This window comes from Triturus cristatus, chromosome 5_2, assembly GCF_964204655.1.
Source record: "Triturus cristatus chromosome 5_2, aTriCri1.1, whole genome shotgun sequence".
NCBI lineage: Eukaryota > Metazoa > Chordata > Amphibia > Caudata > Salamandridae > Triturus > Triturus cristatus.
In genome coordinates this window covers 1069078347-1069102358 of record NC_140588.1, presented here as the reverse complement: position 1 = coordinate 1069102358, position 24012 = coordinate 1069078347, and the positions used below count along the sequence as shown (strand labels likewise).

Here is a 24012-nt window from a genome sequence, read left to right as displayed (position 1 = left end):
AGAAGACGCCCAGCAGAGAATGAGGAAGACGCGGGTGTTCGCGTCTGCTACATTATTGGATCGGGTGCCTGGCCGTGGCAGAGGGCCGCCGCGAGGTACAAGGCTCCGGGAAATTAGGTTCCGGCTTTAAGAGCTTCACGCGGGACGCTGACGTAAGCGTCGCCGCGTTTCAAGACTTCAGAACAGAAGAGAGATTCGGAGAGGTTCAGTCCCATCGGGTGTTGAAGGAGACGCGTTGAAGGAGACGCGTAGGGATTATTCGAAGGAAACAGGTATCTCTGGAACCCGGGAGGGGCGGCTCAGTTCGGGACAATATTTAATGCATGAGAGGAGGAGGATAGGGGATAAAGAAAACGAGACATTTGCACATCCCTTTACCTTCATTCGGGCGAGGAAACAAGAAGCGTTATAACTCTACATGGATATAATGCTGGAGTAGTGACTTTGGGATTAGGGCACTTAAGCACCAATCAGAGAGACGCTCAGTAGTGCCTCTTAAAACGGGGGGAGCAAACAAGGGAACGAAGGGGAGAAAGGTCTGACAGATCCTGCTGGTGTTGGAGGGGGCTTGTCCTCTCGAGTCTGAGGTTAAGGCTCGATAACCTAAGGGTGCAGTGGTATGTTTGAAGTGACACATTTGGTATGTACACTTAGTGAGACCTAACTGAGAGTAGGTTAATTTGTGGTTGTTTCCTATGTTCTTTTATGTTCTTTCTTTGCAGGGCTCCCAGTCCCCGCTGTCCCCCTCCTATCCCTTTTCCCTCGCCTGATTGCCCTGGTACTCTGTGTTTCCATAAACCAGAGCCGGGGACGTCGGGAGGTGGAACCCTTGTGCTTCATTCGGATCTACTGGAGCCACAGCGGAACGTGACAGAATTACGCGCCCACGATAATACTCCTGTGGGTTCGAATAAAGGACAAGCATGTCGTCATTAGACGATGTGTTGCAGGCTCTCCTGGTAGTGCAACAGGAATTGGCCGCCTCAAAGGCAGAAACGGCCGCCCTGAGAGAAAGGGTGGATCGTCAGGGTAGAAATCCGTTTGACGCCACACCGTCTTCGTCACCTATACAGGTGAACGTGTCTCCTCCCATACCCCTGGCTAGCCCGGAGAGGTTCTCGGGGGATCCCCACAAGATCCAAACCTTTCTGACGCAAATAGCCTTGCATTTTTCGTGCAAGCCCGCTTCCTTTCCCTCTAACCATTCCAGAGTGGCTTTTGCGATCTCGTATATGACTGGGGACGCTGCCAATTGGGCGGTGCCCTTGGTTAAATACGACGACCCCCTGCTGTCGGACTGGAACGCCTTTAGAAGCGAGTTCGAGCGGGTGTTTGATCGAAGGGCCACCACCTTCTCGGCTGACCGAGAATTGTTGGAGCTCCGACAGGGTAAACAGGATTTAGTAACGTATCTGACCCAATTCAACCGTCTCGTGGCTAAGACGGCATGGCCCGAGGAAAAAAGAATGTCCCTCTACTACCAAGGCTTACGCGATGATATGAAGGACGTGCTGGCCCAGATAGATCCGCAGCCCTCCACGTACACGGATTTGATGAATCTCACGTTGAGACTAGACCATAGATTGTCTGAACGAAGGGAGAGAGAGAGTGTATGCCCATGTCGAGAAACCAGAGAGGGGCGTCAGGAACGCCGGAACCCCTTCTGAGGTCCATGCAGAACCCATGGAGGTGGGTGCAATCCGGGCCCCGTTATCTAGGGCGGAAAGGGAAAGTCGCAGATTAGCCGGTTTATGCATGTACTGCGGCAAGAAGGGCCACTATGTTAGAGACTGCCCCATAAAACCCAAGAAGAGCGGGTATGCTGGTATGAAGAAAGTGGCGGTGACCACAATGCAGGCCTCCCTCCCAGACCCCCTGGCTACAGAACAGAGCGTACAGGTATCCAAAACTCCTGCGTTACAGTTGCCTTCTTTGGCGGTCATAGAATCCGTCGCTTCTGAATCACACGTTATGCTAACCATGCGAATGACGGTGGGAACACAAGACCATGAAGTCAGAGTAATGGTTGACTCCGGAGCCACCGGGAATTTCGTGGATAGCGGGTTGGTGAAGCGGCTGGGATTGAGGCGCATACCACGACCTAGTCCGGAAACGGTATAGGCGGTCGATGGGAAACCTCTTAAATCAGGGCCCATCACGGAGGTCACAGACGCTTTGACCCTGACCACACAGGGGCCTCTTTGGGATCATGTGGAAGAGGTTGCCTTAAATATCATCGAGGCTCCCCAGTATGAAGTGATCCTAGGGATGCCTTGGCTAACAACACATAATCCCGCGATAGATTGGAAGAGGAAAACGGTGGAATTCGAATCCGAATATTGCAAAGGGGTATGCGCTAACGCTCACCGAACACATCTTCTTGCCCTCACCCAGGGGTATCACCTCCTCACGGCCGCTGAGAAGGAGACGGTACTTCCCGCAGTATATGACTAGTATAGGGAAGTATTTAGCGAGAGTAAGGCAGAAGACTTGCCACCACACCGCATTTATGACTGCCAAATAGAGTTAATCCCTGGGGCTATCATGCCCTCTTGCAGAGTGTATGCCTTATCTGAGCCGGAGACAGAGCATCTGCGACGGTACTTAGAGCACTATGTAGAAATAGGGTTCATTAGACCTTCCCGTTCTCCGGCAGCGTCGCCTCTTTTCTTTATCAAGAAGGCTAATGGCGAATTGAGGACGTGCATCGATTATTGCGTTTTGAATAAGAACACGGTACGCAACCGGTACCCTCTTCCGCTCATCCCTGTCCTGCTGGACCAGGTGAAGGAGGCAACCATTTACACTAGATTGGACTTGAGGGGGGCCTATCACCTGGTCCGGATAAGAGAGGGTGATGAGTGGAAGACGGCGTTCAAGACGCGATATGGTCTTTATGAGTATAGAGTGATGCCGTTTGGGCTGTGTAATGCCCCGGCAGCATTTCAATACTTTCTCGATGACGTTCTCAAGGAGTATATCGATAAAATAGCTGTGGTATACATAGACGATATACTGATATATTCCAAGGATCGTAGAACCCACAGCACCCATGTTTCGCAGATTCTACACAAGCTGAGAGAGAACAATTTGTTTTGCAAGTTGAGCAAATGCGAATTTCATGTTGAGAGGGTGGAGTTCCTGGGAGTGGTCCCAAGTCCTTCGGGGTTGAGTATGGCTGAGAGGAAGGTGTCCGCGGTACAGGGGTGGCCTATCCCAAAGACAGTGAGAGACGAGCAGTGTTTTCTGGGCTTTTCTAACTATTACCGGAGATTCATCTCTCACTTCTCACAGCTCGTCTCTCCTCTTACCCGGTTGCTAAGGAAAGGTCACCCGTTTTCATGGACTCAGGAGGCTATGCAGGCGTTCTGCGAGCTAAAACAAGCGTTCACTACCGCCCCGATTCTACAGCATCCCAGATCTGACTCGCCGTTCGTAGTAGAAGCAGACGCATCCGACATAGCAGTGGGGGCGGTACTCTCACAACGTGAAGCGCTGTCAGGACAACTGCATCCCATAGCCTTTCTATCTAGGAAATTAACCCCGGCTGAAACACTACACGATCGCTGAAAAACAGTTGCTAGCCGTAAGAAAGGCGTTTCAGGAATGGAGACACTACCTGTGGGGGGCTACACATCCAGTAACAGTGTATACTGACCACAGGAATTTGCAATACCTAAAGACAGCCCGGCATCTCACACAACGGCAGATGCTGTTTTTTGCAGTTTTTGACTTTGTCATCACTTTCCGACCTGGTTCGGAGAACAAAAAAGCAGATTCGCTATCCCGACAAGCTGGAGGGCATACGGCCCGTCAGGAAGTCTTGGAGGCCCTCATTCCCCCGGAAAAGGTGATATGTGGGATCAGGGCAGATACGTTTTTGAACACAGTAAGGACACACCGCACTATGGCGCAATGGCTGCACTGGGAGGAACAGGGGGTGGATCGGCAACTGAAAGGAGGGTTGCCCTTTTTCCGGGACCGGTTATTTGTTCCGTCAGTGGCGCTACAGCGCCAGGCTTTCGAATGGTGTCATGAATCGCTGATAGCGGGTCACCCCGGGTGTACAAAAACCCTTCATCTCCTCGAACGTCACTTCTGGTGGGAACGCATGAACGAGGACGTCCGACGAGGGGTCCAACAATGTGACGTGTGCGCCCGAGCCAAAGGAGACCACTCGAAAGCCAAAGGCAAGTTGGTCCCGATGCCGACTCCCGCAGGGCCCTGGCAGAACATCAGCATCGACTTCGTGGTGGGTTTACCGATGGATCAGGGATGCGATGCGATCATGGTGGTGGTGGACAGCCTCACCAAAATGGGTCATTTCGTGCCGTGCAAAAACCTACCCTCGGCCAGTCAGACCGCGCAGTTGTTGCTGTCTCATGTGGTGCGACTGCATGGATTTCCTGGGGTGATCGTCTCGGACAGAGGCCCGCAGTTCATAGCGCGATTCTGGAGATCATGGTGTAAGGCACTGCAGGTGGGGGTGGCCACGTCAACCAGCTTCCACCCACAGACGGATGGCCAGACCGAGCGCCTCAATCAAACGCTCAAGACGTATCTCCGATGTTACTCCAAGGAGGCAAGCGCTTCGTGGGTGTCACTCCTCTGGTTGGCTGAAATTTCGTACAACAATGCGTGGCATTGCTCCATCAAGGAATCCCCCTTTAGGGCAAACTACGGATATCACGCCAAGGTACTTCCGTTGTCTTTCCCAGCTGAAGTGCGGGACCAGCCCGCTATTGCGGCCCAGTTGCAGGTTCTGGGGAAATTGCACGAGCACCTCAAGGCAAATCTGGAGAGAGCTAAGGGCCTTTACAAGGCATGGGCTGACCACCATCGGCAGGACGGACCGTCCTATCAACCGGGCGACAGGGTGTGGTTATCCACAAAATACCTCCGTTTCAAGTTGCGTAGCGTTTTTCATCCTCGCTTCCGTATCCCGTGATTCGTCGCGTGGGCTCTGTGGCGTATCGGTTGGCTTTGCCTGCCTCTTTGCGCATCCATCCAGTGTTCCACTGCAGCTTGCTGAAGCCGGCGGCGGGGGCTCGGAGGGTGGCAGCCCCACCGATTTGCAGAGACGGCCATCTGGAATACGAGGTGCGGAAGGTGTTGGATTCCCGGTATCGGAGGGGTCGGTTGTGGTATCTTCTGGCCTGGAAGGGTTACTCGGCAGAGGAAGATTCCTGGGTCCCGGCCTCAGATGTCCACGCGCCGGAGGCGGTGCGTTCGTTCCACGCCCGATTCCCGGGCAAGCCTGGTCTTAGGAGGCACCCGGCAGGGGGGCATACTGTCAGGCGCTGATCTAGAGCACCTACCGTACGTACAGGCAGGAGAGGACTACATTTCCCAGACTCCCCGGCTGTACGGAGGCGTGGCCAAGATGGATAAATACGCGCGTTGCGAGCCAATCGAGGCGCGCAATATTGGATTGTGGTTTGGTGCTGGAGAAGACGCCCAGCAGAGAACGAGGAAGACGCGGGTGTTCGCGTCTGCTACATTATTGGATCGGGTGCCTGGCCATGGCAGAGGGCCGCCGCGAGGTACAAGGCTCCGGGAAATTAGGTTCCGGCTTTAAGAGCTTCACGCGGGACGCGGACGTAAGCATCGCCGCGTTTCAAGACTTCAGAACAGAAGAGAGATTGGGAGAGGTTCAGTCCCATCGGGCGTTGAAGGAGACGCGTTGAAGGAGACGCGTAGGGATTATTCGAAGGAAACAGGTATCTCTGGAACCCGGGAGGGGCGGCTCAGTTCGGGACAATATTTAGTGCTTGAGAGGAGGAGGATAGGGGATAAGGAAAACGAGACATTTGCACATCCCTTTACCTTCATTCGGGCGAGGAAACAAGAAGCGTTATAACTCTACATGGATATAATGCTGGAGTAGTGACTTTGGGATTAGGGCACTTAAGCACCAATCAGAGAGACGCTCAGTAGTGCCTCTTAAAATGGGGGGAGCAAACAAGGGAACGAAGGGGAGAAAGGTCTGACAGATCCTGCTGGGGTTGGAGGGGGCTTGTCCTCTCGAGTCTGAGGTTAAGGCTCGATAACCTAAGGGTGCAGTGGTATGTTTGAAGTGACACATTTGGTATGTACACTTAGTGAGACCTAACTGAGAGTAGGTTAATTTGTGGTTGTTTCCTATGTTCTTTCTTTGCAGGGCTCCCAGTCCCCGCTGTCCCCCTCCTATCCCTTTTCCCTCGCCTGATTGCCCTGGTACTCTGTGTTTCCATAAACCAGAGCCGGGGACGTCGGGAGGTGGAACCCTTGTGCTTCATTCGGATCTACTGGAGCCACAGCGGAACGTGACACCTGTGCCCCATTAACTGTCTGAAGGTAACTTTGCTAAGTCAATCCAAATACTTCTCAAAATCATAACACCTCATTTTTTAAAACTCTTTATTGTCTAAGTACTCTAGAGAATGTGGAGTTTGAGGGCCTTCTGGGTTTTGGTGTGGCTCCCAATTTTAAATACATTGGTTTTGTACTTGTAAATAAAAAATACAATTTTCAAAGCTCTAGTCAGACTGTGTGTTTAATTTATTGAGTATAACTATTTTTATTATACTCTGTAGCGGCGTCCCAAACTTTGTGCCATGCTTTGCACCAGTGCTTGATCACTGGACTTGCTACCCTTGGACAGAAAAATGTACAGAAGGAGGGCCTTGTTTTTGCAGTTGTGCTGCAACAGTACTTGTTGCCCTGTACGCCAGGGGTAAACAACAGCACTCACCATTGGCACTGCCCACATACCAGATGGCCACAGAACCCATCATACACTCTGCCAGAAACCACTGGCTGCCCTACAAGCCAGATAAAGGGTCTCAAAAGATGGACACAAATTGTGAAGAACGAGTTAAATTAAAAAAGTATTTTTTTTTTTTAAGTTACCTGGTGTTTTCTAGTTGTCCAGTGCGGGCGGCTGACGCTGTGCAAATAGTGTTCAAATCTTTAGCTATTTCCTTGGAAGGCCAGTATTTGGCTGCAAGAACCTCTGTGCTTTCTGCTAAATGCTTCGCGTCACCTGAAGTAGCAAGCAAGAAACACTGTAGTCATCCGAAATGTTCACAGAAATGTAAATAGTAAGAAAAGCGTACTGCTTACACCTTACTCATTCTAGAAAACATGCACATTAACTTTACAAATGCAATACTCTTCGTTTTTAGGAACATTTCATCTACAATTCTTGGCATGTGCCTGGAAGCCAGAGGGCTGCAGCAACAGGGGAAAGGAAGGACGCGGAGGTGAATGTTAATCCTGTGGGAAGTAAATGAAAAACAAAGCGTACGAAGGTGACTTGCAAGTGTGTTACAACTGGTTCTAATGTTAGGAATAATTCAATCTTACAAATGTTTTCATAAACCTGACCTGGCCTGTGCTGTTTGGCATATGTTTTGTTTATGTATTTGAGATTGTAACCTAGAATAACCGCACAAATGGAAATGTGTTTAACTCTTGAAAGGATACATCTCAAGAGATGGGGAATAATAATGTGGGTACATATGTGAGATTGGCAGATTGGCGTTAATGTTGGCACAGTCAGAGACTGTCAGAGGCGAAGTCAGAATGTTAATGTACATGTGAAACTTGCAATTTTCCTAAATGTTGGTGCATATTTCTAGTTGCCTAGAACTTCTGTATGGTGCAGTTATAAATATCACAAAGATGTACAGCACAATACAGTGAAAAAGCCAAATGTTTGTTGGAAGAGGCAGTTTTTTAGATGTTTGTGGAAGGGCAGTAAGATTAGTTAGTCCTTAAAGATTCTTGCGCTGGGTTTTATGGTCTTCTACAGTGATGGACCACGTACCACGAATCAACAGCCTCCATAGGCTGCCAAAAGTACATTTAAAGTATATTCGAGAAGTATCTTAGAGACGCGCAAGTCAGTGAGCTGTGTATTTATTTACGTTGTTTGTACGGTGCACTGGGGCATTGTCAGTGAGATACATGTGCACGACACAGAGTCCTAGATACAACCCTAGACAGGAAGCCAGTGGATAATCTTTCTGGTTTTCTTGGTAGGTGACCAGGAGTGCTGTTTTGCTGAGAGTGAAACACTCAGCAGCTGTGGTGAAACCTGGGTGCCGCTCATGTCCAGATATGTACATATCAGTATTAGCTTCTTACCCGATACAGTTGATAGGTGCCATTTACAAGCCCCTGGACTGCCACAAGTAGTAGCTAATAATCCGAACAACAAAGTGGGAAGGCGCTCATGTGGTATTCCTTTATAAAATCAAACCTAATTTAATTGGCAAGTAATGCAGCCTGAACCACCAGTTGAACCATCACTCAATCGTTCTTAGGCTGTGCCCAGTCTCTAAAACGTAGCGCTTCCCTGAACTTTGTCCGACTGCAGTCGCTCAAGACAGATAACCAAAACACCATCTATTCTTTTGCCATAAACCGTCTCAGTAGCCCAGGCTCCCCTACAAGGCTAGACCATGCAAAGTAATAACAGCGCTTATCTCGCTGTAACTTTTTTTCTCCATATGCGATGACTTTTTTTTATCCAAATCACTCCCTTGTAAGTAGGCCTTGGAACACTATATCTCCCACCAATGACTCAGATGAAGACAACAAGGCAGGTTTATAATCTCAATGATAATGTATCTCTGTTTTCTCTATGTGACACTGAATACTTTGCTTCTATATGCCTCTGCCTCCCCCGTAGGATCCCCGTCTATGCTTTTTCATGAACTTACTCAGTCGTATTTCATACGTTTTGTACTTTACAACCCTGGGTTTGGCTCATTCAACATAAAACTGCAACATATAAATACACAACTAAAATAAAGCAGCATCAAGATTCAGAGGCCTCAAAGTAGATAAACAGAACAGAGTCAGCGTGCACGTCAACAAGGAAGCCCAAGGCATCCAGTGACCAGCCAGCTCGACGCCTTGAGGAAGGAAGGAGCGAGTGGGGCAGAGTCTGATCAAACTGGTGCTTAGGATATAGTAGGCAATGTTGAAGTTCACTTCCAGTGCGATAACTTGTTGTAAGGCAGCTTCATCCCATTAGCACACTGTTGACTGCAGATGGATAAGGGAGTAACCAATAACGTAACCTCAGTTATGAATAAGCCCTTTGGGAGAAGACAGTTTTACAGTTCTAATAAAAAGGTAGCCTGCCTCTTTCCTGTCTTCCCCCCAGGAACCTGTTGATAAAGAGGACGATCCCTGCGGAAGCGGAGCAATGTCTGCCCTCATGGATGTCTTTTCTATTGCGAGGAATTAGCATACAATGTTGTGTGATCTCAAGGCCTGCTTGTGGCACAGTGCACACACCTTATGTAGAGGGGATTCCCTTCTCAAGGCTTCAACGCATCCTACACAACATTTTGTGCCAAAATTCAGCATACCTCTAACTAGCGTGCAGCAGAGACTGTTTGATAACACTGGTGCGGTCTGGATACATGTGCTGTATTAGGGCGCTATAGAAATCTGCTTCATCTGATCTAATCTGCGTCCTCTGTTTAATGTCCAGTATTCGTAAAGGATATATATTGTGCCTCTTCTCAGCTTTCAAGGCTGGATATATATCGTCCCTCTTCTCGGCTTTCAAGGCTGGATATACATTGTCCCACTTCTCAGCTTTCATGGTTGGATATACATTGTCCCTCTTCTCAGCTTTCAAGGCTGGATATATATTGTCCCTCTTCTCAGTTTTCAAGGTTGGATATACATTGTCCCTCTCCTGAGCTTTCAAGGTTGGATATACATTGTCCCTCTTCTGAGCTTTCAAGGTTGGATATACATTGTCCCTCTTCTGAGCTTTCAAGGTTGGATATACATTGTCCCTCTTCTCAGCTTTCAAGGCTGGATATATATTGTTCTCTTCTCAGCTTTCTAGGTTGGATATACATTGTCCCTCTTCTCAGCTTTCAAGGCTGGATATACATTGTCCCTCTTCTCAGCTTTCAAGGCTGGATATACATTGTCCCTCTTCTCAGCTTTCAAGGCTGGATATACATTGTCCCTCTTCTCAGCTTTCAAGGCTGGATATACATTGTCCCTCTTCTCAGCTTTCTAGGTTGGATATACATTGTCCCTCTTCTCAGCTTTCTAGGTTGGATATACATTGTCTCTCTTCTCACAGTTTATGCAATGGTTCTACAGAGAGCTCCAGACAAGCTTGAGCCTCTGAACTAAATTCTAAGGAAGTCTCAAATAGACAGCTGTCAAATAATCCAGCCTAGAAGACAGAAAGGTAATAATGACCAGAGACTATGGAGAGAGTAGCAAAAACTGAAGAGGGTTGTTAAGCACCTGCAGATGCAAACAATAGGAACTAACTGCAGCCTTCATCTGCCGAGTAAACTTCAGTTCAGAGTCAAACTTGATGCCAAGACTCTTCCCAACTGGACTAGACGAATAGGAGATCGCAGTGAAACTAACCCTGCAGGAATTCCAGTGCTGGACATACACCGTCTCTAGAACCGATGGTAGTAATGAGCCATGCAGCCGTGGTTGTAGATACCCAATGCATCTGGAGTTACAACTGAAATATGACAACGGAGGACAAAACAAAGGTGGTTATTTGGGCAGTGAATGTGGAACTAAGATTCTTGTTGTTCTCATGGGAACATGACAATCTTAGCCACTTTTGCAGCTGGGCCAAAATCCTCACAATTGTAATGGACACCAAAAGAAGAAGACTATCAAGAAACCAGCCTTACTTTGGAGCAAGTTGGTCCCTCTGATCTGAAATTATCTAGCTCTTAATGAAGGTTTTTTCTTTTTAGTTCTCTATAGCCAGCAGTGTATTTTGTTTTATGTTAAACACACAGATTTTTAAATGTGATCTTAGGAATCCAACAGAGCATCAGCGATCCTTGTAATCTTTCCAGTGGAACTCTAGAGTGAGGGTCAGAAACTCAGCGGACCTGCCTTAGGGCACAGTGGTCAGAGAACCAGTCGACCTCATGGTGGGATAATCCGAGAATGAGCTACGGGTCGGCCATTCAGAGACCCAGCTAAGCTCGCGGCATGGAACTCATAGAACCGTACGACCTCTGGGCCAGTCATTCAGACAACCAACCAAGCTTTAGGCAAGGCATTCACAGAACCAGCTGAGCATTGGGCTAGACAGTCAGAGAAGCAACCAACCTCTGGGCCAGAAATTCAGAGAAGCAACTTTCAGCAGGGGTGCTCACCCAGGGGTACAGCCATCATTCCAGACAAGCTCTACAGGCATGAGACCCATGGGAATATTTGACAAGATAAAATAAGAGGGCTGCTAGCCTAACAAAGCTCTTTGGGAAATAAGAGAGTTTTCAACTGCTCTTTTTTCCTGCCCTTGAACCCACGAACATGCACATTCTGACAGCTTGTCCTGCTGTAAGCCTACTTTTTTTTATCTAGATAGGGGATTTAGACGCAAACAACTCGATCCTAAGTATCAGGCCTCTCTACTGGAGCACCATACCCTATTCATTGGGGAACACTCCACTACTCGTCTAGATCCCGCCTACTTACTATTCAGTGTCCGGTTTAGAAATCTAGTGATTTGAATGACTGCAAAGGCCACCGAAGCGACACTCTACAAAGCTCCCCTAATAAATGTGTAAATAAAAATCCTTGTGCTCTGCATAACACTTTGTTTGCTTGAGTCCTGAAGTGATCTGACACACACATACACAATATATATAGATCATTTATACACACACACACATACACACACTACAAATAATACTAACAATTTATCAAATTTCAATGCAAAGAGAACAGGAAAATTATATCACACCCACCTAGAGAGTTAGACAGTACAAGTGACCTGTTGTTTTTGAATTTTTAGAGCGCACAAATACCCAGGGAAACAGTGTCCTGGCACTGAACTAAGCATAGGAAACCAGACGCCGAAGACCAGGAGAACAACTGTGGTTTAACTGCTTGCAGCACTTAGGCAATATTCAGACTGCAAAGATATCAAAGGAGAATTCCGAATATTACCAGCAACAAAGAAAAAAGCAAAACCATGATGATAGATTCTACGACACCTGGTGATGGACAAAAGATAATCGGTGGGGCAAAGAGCTCTGCCAGTAGTATACCGGCCAAAGAGTCAAGTGCGCTTTGATGGAGACAGAGGGCACTCCACTAACATCTCTTTGGACTTGGCGGCCACTGAAGGATTTCAGAGGATTGGAAATTGATCAATGAATCTTGAGAAGGAGAAGCAAAGCTAACTTTAGAAAACACCTAGTTAGGCATTGCTAATTGTTTTAAACTGGTAATTACTGAATGCTACATCTGAAGCATTGCAAAAAACTGAGAATGTAATAATCAGCCATGTTTCAATTATGTTCGAACACAAATCAAAAAGAGAAACCCAGAAATAAAAATGGCACCTTCAGTGATCAGTGTCCACGCAGAGGTCATGCCAACATTCCGGTTCGGATGCAAGTTGTACTGGCTGCATTTGTCAGCCAGGTTGGAAACGACATCCTTTCGCTGACGCAGGTAACGCTGTGCTATCCGTAAGGAAAACTTCTCCGGTTCTGAAAACCTCCTTTCAAGCTCTTCTGCGGTGACCAGATGTTGGATCTGTCCTTTGTGGGACAGGTTTATATCAAACATGGAGTACACCGAACCAAAGACTAAAACATAAAAAGAGGTTATGACACAGCGATATTGATAAAATGTGAAATGAGGGGTGCAGAAACGCAAACCCCTTTGACTGCTTCACAAAGTGGTCACAAACCCAATTCAAATATGCCTAAAGTGGTTACAGGGAACAAGTTACCTACCTGTAAAAAGAAATTCTGTTTGAGTCAATTGTAGATTCAGATGCGCCCATCCTATGTCAGCAAATAATTGAAACAGTTTCTAATGCAGTCCGATACCCTCAATCCTCCAATTTAAGGTACAGATTGTTTAAAAAAATATATATATTTGCATTTTGTATAAAACGAAAACAGTAAAGAACAAAACTCCTTTGGTTACAGTCATACATAGGCATAAGTATGCATCCTTCATCTCAGCAAAACCCACGTCATAGTCCCCACAGATGTTAGCATTTCGTGTAGACTATCCATGTGCCATTGTAGCGTGCCATGAGTCGCCCTTAATTTTTCAAAAGAAACAAGGTCCCATTCAACTGGGAGGGGTATAGTATCACAATTGTTCAGTCAAAAATTGGAATTTACACGTTCTTAAATAGAGAAATAAATGTGATTTAATAACAATACGATGAAAAACAAGTAATATGCGGTGGGATAAGTGAGCAAACCGTGAGCAGGTTAAAAGGAAATCAGCCGATTTCCTTACCGCAGGCAATTGACTTAAAAATGTGACTTTTTAGTGTTTGCAGAATAGAAAATATAGAAAGTCACAATCAGTTAACATCTCATACTCGATTATAAAATACAGCCTATAGTTAAGAGTTTAGAGACGTGAGTCACCCTTTCGGCACAGATTGCTGAGCTGTGTCTGCGCTGTGGGTATTCTAGTGTGGTGTAAGCGCGACAGCTCTGTGCTCTAGTGTAAGAGCCATGATTCGGACACTGTTCATATGCTTACAAAATGTCCAACTATCACAGATATATATGAGGGGGTCTTTGATAAACCAACTATGTAGCACACAGTTTTGCAGAGTCATCCATCAGTGGTATTTTGCTTGGTTTGGAAATTGCACTTTTGATCCCAAAGCAAGTCTCACCCTTCTTTATTGACTGCACAGCTGCTCAGAACCTTTACTCCTGAGGCGGAAGCCGGGAGCGCTATTTGTTTGTCCTTTTATAACATCTGAGAGTCACTTATTTGTGTGCATTTGCAATTTTAACTCACCTCACTTCTGCTGACTTCTGGGGCAGAAGCCCACATCCTGACATCCCGTGCAGTGGATTTAACGCTGTCGCGGACTTCGCTAATACAAACACTTGCTGCCGCCATTACCGGCGTGCACCGAGGCCACGCCCCTTCGAGGCCACGCCCCCCGCCCAAGCTTAAAAGGCGCTGAGTGCTAGCGTCTGACCAGAACCTTTACTCCTGAGGCGGAAGCCGGGAGCGCTATTTGTTTGTCCTTTTATACCATCTGAGAGTCACTTATTTGTGTGCATTTGCAATTTTAACTCACCTCACTTCTGCTGACTTCTGGAGCAGAAGCCCACATCTTGACATCCCGTGCAGCGGATTTAACGCTGTCGCGGACTTCGCTAATACAAACACTTACTGCCGCCATTACCGGCGTGCATTGAGGCCACGCCCTTTCTAACGCCTTCCCTCTTCCTATAAATCATGTGCATCGGCCGGAAGCGCAGCGGACGAGCGCAGCGGGCGCGCCGGTTGCGCGCCGAAGGCGCGCTTAAGGCAAGCTCGTCTGCGCCTGTCCGCGCTGAGACCGGGCCCAGGGCCATACCCCCTACATCTCAGCCTCACAAGACCAGACAGTACAGCGCCGATACTCTCCACAGTATTAGGCCCCTAGGAATGGACTGTGGCCTGCATTATTATGCAGTAGAACTTCCAGATACTTACTTGTCCAAAATGTAAACTAACTCTTAAACCTAAGCAGACCCAAGAAACGACACACGAGTACTGTATGTTTATGTTAAACTGCAGATCCCTGCCTAAACACAGGGCGGAAATTGCCCTTTTGTTAGAAGAACGCATGCCAGACGTAGTGTTCCTCACGGAAACGTGACTTGCGACAGACTCCGACCCTGTCCTAGTAACAGCCCTTCCTCCAGGCTTCCAAATTACTCGGCAGGACCGACCTGAGGGGAGAGGAGGAGGCCTAGCAATTATACACAAAGAACAGTTTCACTGTCGAGTTATCCCGGAAGCAATCCCAGATTGTGAGAGCTTAGCCTTCACTCTGGAACTCTCTCGTAACAACTGCTTCTCGGGAACAGTAATATATCGCCCCCCAGGCCCCCCTAAGCAGTTCCACAATCACCTCTCTTCGATTGTGGCTGAACGCGTTAGCACTGCCTCTAACTTTACTTTGCTAGGTGATCTCAACCTTCATTTCGACACTGCTCTGGATCATACAGCCATGACACTTGCAGATGACCTAGCCGCTTTACAATTAATCCAACATGTGAAGACCCCGACTCACGTTAAGGGCCACTTGCTGGACCCTGTGTTCAGCAACTGTGCAGACCTTGCGGTAGGACCTCCTATCCCCCTCCCGTGGACAGATCATTTACTAGTGCCTTTTACATGGACCACTTTTAAGCCACCCCCCGTAAGACCCACGATAAGACACGCCAGATCTTGGGCGCAGCTGCCAGTTGATGAATGGACAAGTAAGCTCGCCAGTGATCAACCCTTTTACAAAGAGGACCCTTGTCTGGCCAATCAGGCTTACGAAGATTGGATCACACAATCCCTCGAAGCCACTCTCCCCCTGAGTAAAATAACGCTGAAACGTTCCCACAAAACTGCCGCCTGGTACTCAGAGGCTCTCAGGGAAAAGAAACGCCAATGTAGGAAAATAGAAAGACAATGGCGTCTAGACTACTCTTTGGAGGTAAAAAGTTGATATCGAGAGGCAATTAATGCCTACAAAGCCGAAGTCAAAGCTGCTCAATCTGTATACTTCTCTGATAGAATTATACTAGCCAAATCCAAACCCAAATACATTTTTCAAATACTGAAAAGCTTACAAAACTTCCATCTTCTAGCCTGCACGATGTAAAAACAACAGCCCACTGCAATGACTTGGCAGAATTTTTCCATCAAAAAGTCAATAAAATCTACTCATCCTTCCCCTCTATAGCCACTGCCCCCTTAGCTCAGGCCAAAACAAATCAGGTAGACACTCCATCAGAGCCTCCACCTATACTGGATCACTTCCCCCTTTTAGATCTGGAAACCTTGGAATCCATGGCTCGTAAGGTAAAATCTGGATCCCCTGGCGATCCGGCACCTCCAGAGGTCATGATGTCAGCATCCCAGGTCACCTTACCAACCATTATGGACCTCCTGAACGCATCCATTACCTCTGGCACTGTCCCCCCCGCTTGGAAGCGGGCCATGGTCCGAGCCCTGTTGAAAAAACCCAATCTGGATCCCTCGGATTTTAGCAACTACCAGCCTATTTCCCTGCTCCCCTGGGTGAGTAAAATCCTGGAGAGATACATTAACCTCCAACTGGTGAATTTCCTGGAAAACAACCAGCTGTTAGATACCACCCAGACGGGTTTTAGACCCAAACATGGAACTGAGTCCGCCCTCCTAGTAGTCACCGAGGAATCCAGAAAAATCCTAGATCAGGGAGGATCAGTGGCAGTGATTCTCCTTGACCTTAGCGCGGCATTCGATACGGTCAGCCATGACACCCTGCTGAGCCGTCTCTCGAGTGCCGGTATAATGGATAAAGCCTGGCTTTGGTTCAAGTCCTTCTTGAGGGATAGATCTTTTCAAGTATTTGATGGAGAGACAGTGTCCATGAGTAGACCATTGAGGTGTGGAGTCCCACAAGGCTCCTCCTTAAGCCCAGCGCTTTTCAACATCTATATGAGACCACTGGCTGAGGTTGTTCGTCCATTTGGGGTTAAGATTATTTCTTACACGGACGACACCCAGCTGGTGGTCTCATTGGCGCAGGAGGCCGACATGCCACGGTCAGGTGGGCTAAGAAAGTGCTTAGAGGAGGTAAAGGGCTGGATGTCTTCATCATCCCTTAAGCTCAATGGGGATAAAGCGGAGCTGATGCTTCTGGGCCCCTCAAACCCCATCTTCTTCAACTCTTTGTGGCCCCCCTGTCTAGGCACCCCTCCAGCACCCAAGGACAATATTAAGAGCCTCGGGGTGCGGTTGGGCAAGACCCTTTCTTTTAACATCCAGGCTACAAAACTTTCGGCTACCTGCTTTGGCCTTCTTAGGATGCTAAAGAAAATCCTCCCTCTTCTACCTATGGAGGCAAAGCAGGTGGCCATCCAGGGTTTGATACAGTCCCGCTTAGACTTCACCTCTACCTTGGTGCTCCGGAGTACACCTTGCGTAGACTTCAGACAGTGCAGAACTGTGCGGCCCGCACACTGTTACAGCTCCCACGCAGACTTATCAGCCAAAGCTGGACTGATTAGCCTGCATTGGCTACCAGTGCGTCAGAGAATCCTCTTCAAAGCCATGTGTATTGCCCACCAGGCTTTCTGGCATACAGGTCCTATGATCACGCGTGACCTAGTAAAACAGTATCAACCCAGCAGAAGCCTCCGATCTAGCCAAGCCTTCATGGCTAAAGCTCCGAGAATAAAAAAGGCAAGGTCTGGCGGCAGGATGTTCACCCATAATGCCGCCAAGTGCTGGAATTCACTCCCTCTTCATCTTAGATCTAACCCCAACCTTTCTTTATTCCGAAAACAGCTAAAAACATTTCTATTTAACCTCCCTCAGTAAATTTAGCTAGCTTCTCTGTCACGCCTTCTCTGTTGGTTCCTAGCGCTTGGACGCCCCCGGGCAGCAATCGCGCTTTTATAAATTTACTTTTCATTTCATTTCATTTCATTGACAAACTGTTACTTGCACGCAGTTGGCAAGAAAAGGAACCACCATCAGTGTCTCTGTAGCCTCAAGACATTTACACGTGCTTTTTATTCTGAGGCTGGATATGCAGGGCTCGAAACACTTATGTCTTCTTTTGAAGAAATGTTTAATTATGTGGAATATTAGGTGGGGATCCAATATGTATTGTACCTAAGAATTTCAGAAATCACAGTATATTTGACGGATCGTACCATATTCTAGCAATGCAGCACCAAACTCAACGCGTAAAGTCTTCTGTCTCCCTTTGGATCCGGCAGAAAGTAGGCATCTCTCTACCTTAAGGGAGACGGAAGCAAGGTTCACCCACCTCTCCCATAATAGCACAAGCCAACAACATATATGCCCAGTTTGGCTGCAGTAGTTATGCAAGTGAGCAAGCACAACAAACCTACTTGGAAATAGCTGAGACCAACAATATCCTTTCATTTTGGTTTTCTTTCATGTACTGCACCACCGGGGTAGCTTGTATTCATGATAACAAGTAAATAGATAAGTAACACAAATACTATGTTAAAATAAAAAAAATATGAAATTAATCTGAAGAAGGCATATAACAAGCAACTGCCTGTTCTAATGGTTTTTAAAGGTATTTAAAAAGAAATATTGTTTAGAATTTCATTTGGCACTTCCAACACACAATAAATTAACAATGAAATTAGTTTAGAGAACAGTGGAAGATCATTGGGTGTTTCTCTTGCCTTAATAGTATACTGCATAGTATGACTTCATTGAGTTTTAATACAAACAAAGTGAAGCCCCAATATGAACTAGCAGCGTCAAATAAGTATGCGTCTGTCTGCCATATGAAGTCTTCAAAGAAAACGCAACCTCAATATGGATCAAAGACTATTATAGAGTTTGTTTTTATGTGGTTTTGTGATATTATGAAAGTGTAACACAGGCCAGTGTATGTTCCTTCTTTTTTCTCCTCTTTTTTGGTTATATTTTTGACTGTTAAGAGGTTCTCAAATTGATTATGTTGCAGCCATGAAGGAGTGGAGGCCTTCCTGCGAAACCCGTGCTGGCCGGTAACATCAGAATGGTATTGTGGACCTCAAATCTAGGTCTTCATATCAATTACAGAAAACAAACTATATGTGTAAACAGATTATTCAACTAAAGCACTATGAAATTGGATGTGTTTTATGCAGAATTTATAAACTAAAAAAGAAAAAAATACTTTTTTTATATGCATATATGGTCTTTTATATGATGTGATTATAAATATGAAATAAAGATTTTTGGAAATTAGTACATGAAGGTCAATTAATCAGTATTTATACAGCGTGGCATATCACCCCTGTGGGTATGCAGGTACTGTGGTTTTGCTGGTCTCAGTAAAACAGCCAGGTATTGAGTTCCTTTCTGATGTCCCCTAGATACGACGACGTTCCCAGATGGAGAGGTAGGTCATTTGAGTACTTGACTGCGAGGTAAGAGAAGGAACGACCTCTACTGCCGCTTTGGCAGATGCAGAGAGTGTGGGCGAGGGAGGTGGATTGCAGGTGTCTGGAGGAAATTCAGGTGGTAGTTGATGGAGGCTGGTCCCTGCTAGTGGAGGACCTTGTAATCGTGACTCAACATCTTGAACTGGCATCTCTTCTGAACGAGGAAGCAGTGGAGGGCCCTGAGATGGGGAGTGGTGTGAGTCCACCTGGGGAGGTTGAGGATGAGCTATGCCACTGTGTTCTGTATGGTCTGGAGTCTCTTCAGGAATTGGGTTGTGATTCGGGCATAGAGCACGTTTCCATAGTCTAGCCAACTGGTGAAGAGGGCCTGAGTGTTAATTTTTCTGGTGTTGAAGGGGATCCATCTGAACATTTTCCTGACCATGCGGAGGGTGTGGAAGCGCGAAGAAGCGACTGTGGCACTTCATGGTGAGTTTGGTGTCCAGGATGATGCCAAGGTTACAGGCATGGTCAGTTGTTATAGCTGTGGGTCAGAGTTCGGGAGGCCACCAGGTGTCGCCCTATTGGGGGGGGGTTCTTTCCGAAGATCAGCATTTCCGTCTTTTCTGTGTTGAGCTTCAGGCAGTTGGTCCTCATCTAGTCGGTGAAGCTTGTGATGTCGATGTAGAGGTTTGTCTTGGTGATGGTGGGGTCTTCTGTTAGTGGGAGGAGGAGTTGGATGTCGTCTGTGTAGGGTTTGATGTTGAGTCCATGGTTTCTGATGATGTCTGTGAGGGGTGTCATGTAGGTGTTGAAAAGGGTGGGGTTGGGGAATGAACCCAGAGCTACACCGCAGATGATGTTCTTGGGCTTCGAGGAGTAGGGTGGTAGGAGAATTCTTTGGGTGTGTCCTGTAAGGATGTAATATTTCTATATGTTTATTAAATTGTTCATATAATGTTCTCCTAATACATATAAGGAACAATGGCTTAATGTATGCCAGTGTCATCAAGTATTTTGGGTGAGAACTGCAGGGCCATTAATGCTGATCAAAATCCACTGATATCTGTATATTCAGTTTGCATCAATTAGGCAATGTACTTTTTGTGACATTTTATATTGGTCATAAATAATCTTGCTATTTTTCTTTAAACTGGTAGGCCAATTACATTTTCTTTTGAAAGCGGTCATGTTGTTCAATATTTGGCGCACAGGCGAGCTAAACATAACACACCCAATAAATGGGACAAAGAACAAATATTATATTTTGGTTGAGGTCCATTTGAAATTCCCAGATGATGTCAAAGATACAAAAAGAAGTAAGTTCCTAAGAGATGAGAATATGCATCAGGTTGTGTTTGCATGTATGCTAAACTATTGGACAAAACAGTCCAAAATGTATTCCAAAGACTATTGTTATCTCCGATATTTCTAGTGTCAATTGTCTAGGCTCAAGTTTTAAAGAACGTAATAAACGTGGTGATAGAACGACATAATTTTTAGAGTAATAAAGGGAGGATGAGACTAGCAGAAACAACTCGGAACAGAGAGCTCAGTGTAACACAGGATCAGTTACACCGAGGAGAAAAAGAAAAGGTTAAAGAAGTGTAGAGGTCAAGACACTGTCCCAGATTAGAGCAGGACAGCAATAGGTTATCAAATTACTGATTTGTTGGATAGATGGTTATCAAATGCTGAGATTCAATGTTTAAAGGTCTCTCACATGCTCGTATGAGAGTCACTTTGAAATTATTGATCCTAAAAAAGACTTATAAAAATTAACTGGAAATCGAAGTTGAAATAAATTATTTTTAATTATTCTGAAGAAGAAATTAAAGATTGCAATAACCCTCATGAAATTACCTTGAAGGAATGGCAAGAGATCCAACTTTCAATGAGTTTACAAACCAACGAGGTCCATGGCATTAATGGTCTAATCAAAAATATGGAGATGGAAAAAGTGGTTCGTTTTACTAGTAAATTGTCCAATAAATCTTGTTTTATACCAGCCTGAAGGAATAACATGTAATGGAAGTCTTGTATAAATTGGTGTCAAGCATTTGAACAAGTTAAGAAAAACAGTCGTAAGAACAAATTGACCAATAGTGAGATGCACTTCAAAGTCTTCTTAATGAAAGAACCGTTATAATACACAAAGCCGACAAAGGAGAAAATAGCTGACAGAGGAGGAAATCCCATTATGAACTCTGAATCCTATGACCGTGAAGCCATTAGACAGCTTACAGTAGCGAAAGATTATGAGAAAGTACGCTCCAAACAGTTATACGAACCAAAGAAATTGGTGTCTCTTACTTAGAAAATGTGATGAATATGGTATATTGGATCAGCAAGAGTAAAGATATTTAGAAGATAAACATTTCTGTGACACCACTATATTCTTTCTTCCTAAGACTCATAAATATGTAGTCCATTGTGCAGGCTGATCCTGTCTAGAATTGGGTTAAGCACTGAGAAGATATCAGAATGCATTAACCAGTTTTCAGCGCCTGTAGTGAGATATTTACCATCGTGCATTAGAGATTCTAAAGTTCTTCAGAAGAAATGTAATATCCCATGGCAAAATATCTACAGGTCTAGACTCTCAGTATAATCACAGAACATGACCATGGTATACAGGCCATACAATACTTGTTTTAATCTAAACCAGACAGCCATATCCAGCATGTGAATATACCAAATCAATTTGTTCTATCAAAAATGGGGAATAGCAATGGGAGCCAGATTTGCTCCCTCTTACGCCAGCCTCTTTATGGGGTGGTTTGAGATGGAGAATGCCTGTAATGAAAAATCTGTACGAAGGCTTAGTATATTACATTTTCTAGGCTATATTTATAGACAGTGTCTTATTGAGATGGCTATTATTGATGTAACTATATGTTACTATATGTAATTATTAATTATTGTGGGACATTCGGGTTAATATACAGCTGACAATGCAATACTGCAGAACAAAAACCTGTTTTCTTGATTTAGAACTTTATATCAGTGGAAAACGTTATGCAACAGCAGTCAACAGCACTTATTTTTCAGGACATCCACATATCCAGATGAACATTATCCCCGATAGGGAGTTTTTAAAAACAAGAGAAATTGATATAATGACAGAGGAGAAAAATTTCAGGGAAGAAGATATACCACTAAAATACTAACTAAACCAAGATTAAAAGCAAGACATGTAGCAAGTGTTACGTTTCTTGAAGAGAAGTGGAAGAAATACAAACAGCTAAAGATATTAGGTTAATTACAAGATTTGCTGGAGAAATCAACTATACTGAAGATCAGGTAATAACTATCCCCCTTTTTGAGTACCCGAAGATAATATGTATGAGAACTGCAACTCTTAAAAATATATATTGAGTCAAAGCAGTACACAGAGGTAGGTTTCCAACTCCTTTAAAGATTGGTCAGCAGATCAAGCCACAGGCAGCTATAGATGCAACAGATGGTTATGCTGCAGATATGTGCCTGATAAAAATAAAGTATTTTAGAACTCTGATAACAACAGAAAATGTGAAATTAAAGGTTTCATGAACCTACAACCACCTACTTTGTATAACTGATCACATGTAATAATTTGGGTCCATCAATGTTGTCTTTCAAGAAAGATGGAAGGAACACATCATGCTATACAAAAGGGACCCTAAATCTCTGGTTGCTATACATATAGTAACACACGTGAGGAAAGGGAACAAGCCAAACTAAAACTCCTGGAGAGCCAACATGTAGTAACATTGCAAGTAAATGAGGGGGATAGAGAACTCAAACTCAGAAGTAGGGAAACATGCTAAATAGAGACTCTGGGGATAGTGGAAACAGGTTTAAATATTGATCATGAATTATATGCAATGCTAGCATGTTAAACTGTAATACAGAGTAGCGTACAGTAAACCTAAAAATGTTTTCTAGGCAATCAACAAATTAAAAACTTTTACAGTAGAGAGGCATTGGAGGCAATGATGCTGTCAAAATTCTTAATGTTTTGCCAAACAATAGAGACGTGACAAGGAAATGCCTACCCCAACAGCAAAGGGGAAAGGCAGGTGGGTCACAGGGCACATTTAAAGCAGATGTTTACAGAACAAAAACGTCACATTGAGTTTCTTTCTTCTGCTCTGTTTTTCTAGCTGTACATTTTCATCCTTGGTTAATTATAGAAAAGTTGGAATCTTTCTTCATGTTTAAAAAATGAATTGTATTAAACTACTTCCACAATCTTTTTGCGACAACTATCTAACAGCTTTTCTGATGTGTTTACTTTTGCACTCAAGTTTCCATTTTTTTTGTTCATGGTTGCAAACCTGCTCTCTTTTTCATATAGAAGCTATGCATCAAGGATTTGAGTGGTTTGTGGTAAAGATGATGGTGTGACCATGTACTATAAGGGTTAAAGTACCTCTTGCCGTACATGAGTGCTTGGAACAGGGGGGAGCAGGTCCAGTCCTTAGGGCTCCTCTCAGGTCACAGATAGCAAGTCCAGACCTCTTTTGAACCTCCGCAGGTCCAGAAAAGGTTTTGTAGTGGGTGCCTAGAGGCGCCACATATATGCATGCCATGAGCTAGATGGTGGCGGTGACTTCTGGTCACTCGCCAACAAATGGGGTAAAAGGTCCCAGGCCCTGACCTACCCACGTTTACATCAATTCCAGTTTTCATTACTACAAACTGGCCCAACATGCTGTGTTGGGCTTGGTCAAGATGGCAAAAGTCTTTGACAACACCAAATATAGACTCCGAGGGCTGAGGGTGTGTGCGGGGAGTGTACTATAGTAATCCTAGTGTCCTCTCACATCTAAAACTAAAATCCCGTATGGAGCAGGTACCTTACCCACAACAAGCCCAGAGACAGAAGTCTGTTAGGACAAATGCAGGGTCCTTCAGCATTCCGTTATATATGAACCCAGCAGACCTGTAAAGCAGGATTTGGCACTCGAGAATGACACAATGTCCACTGAAGAGGTAAGGAGGTGACATAAGGCTACTTTCAGATGACCACTGAGTCCGTAAACAGTACAGGCCCATTATGGGAGGAGTGTAAGAGGGGTCTAAATAACCAAACAGTCTGAAGTACTGAGATCTCTTCACACACATTTGCAGAGATTGGAGA

The 24012-nt window shown here is 45.5% G+C and overlaps 1 protein-coding gene across 8 annotated transcripts in view; it reads right to left on the bottom strand.

The window, feature by feature from the left end:
- LOC146829683 (uncharacterized) overlaps positions 1-24012 on the bottom strand; it is a 114601-nt gene that overhangs the window by 39360 nt on the left and 51229 nt on the right. For all 8 annotated transcript variants that reach the window (XM_085608373.1, XM_085608372.1, XM_085608370.1 and 5 more), the window contains 2 exons: positions 12354-12602; positions 6892-7024 (listed from right to left, as the gene is read on the bottom strand). In XM_085608373.1, coding sequence (XP_085464499.1) covers positions 6892-7024; positions 12354-12602 — 382 coding nt within the window. The remainder of the gene's footprint in view (positions 1-6891; positions 7025-12353; positions 12603-24012) is intronic.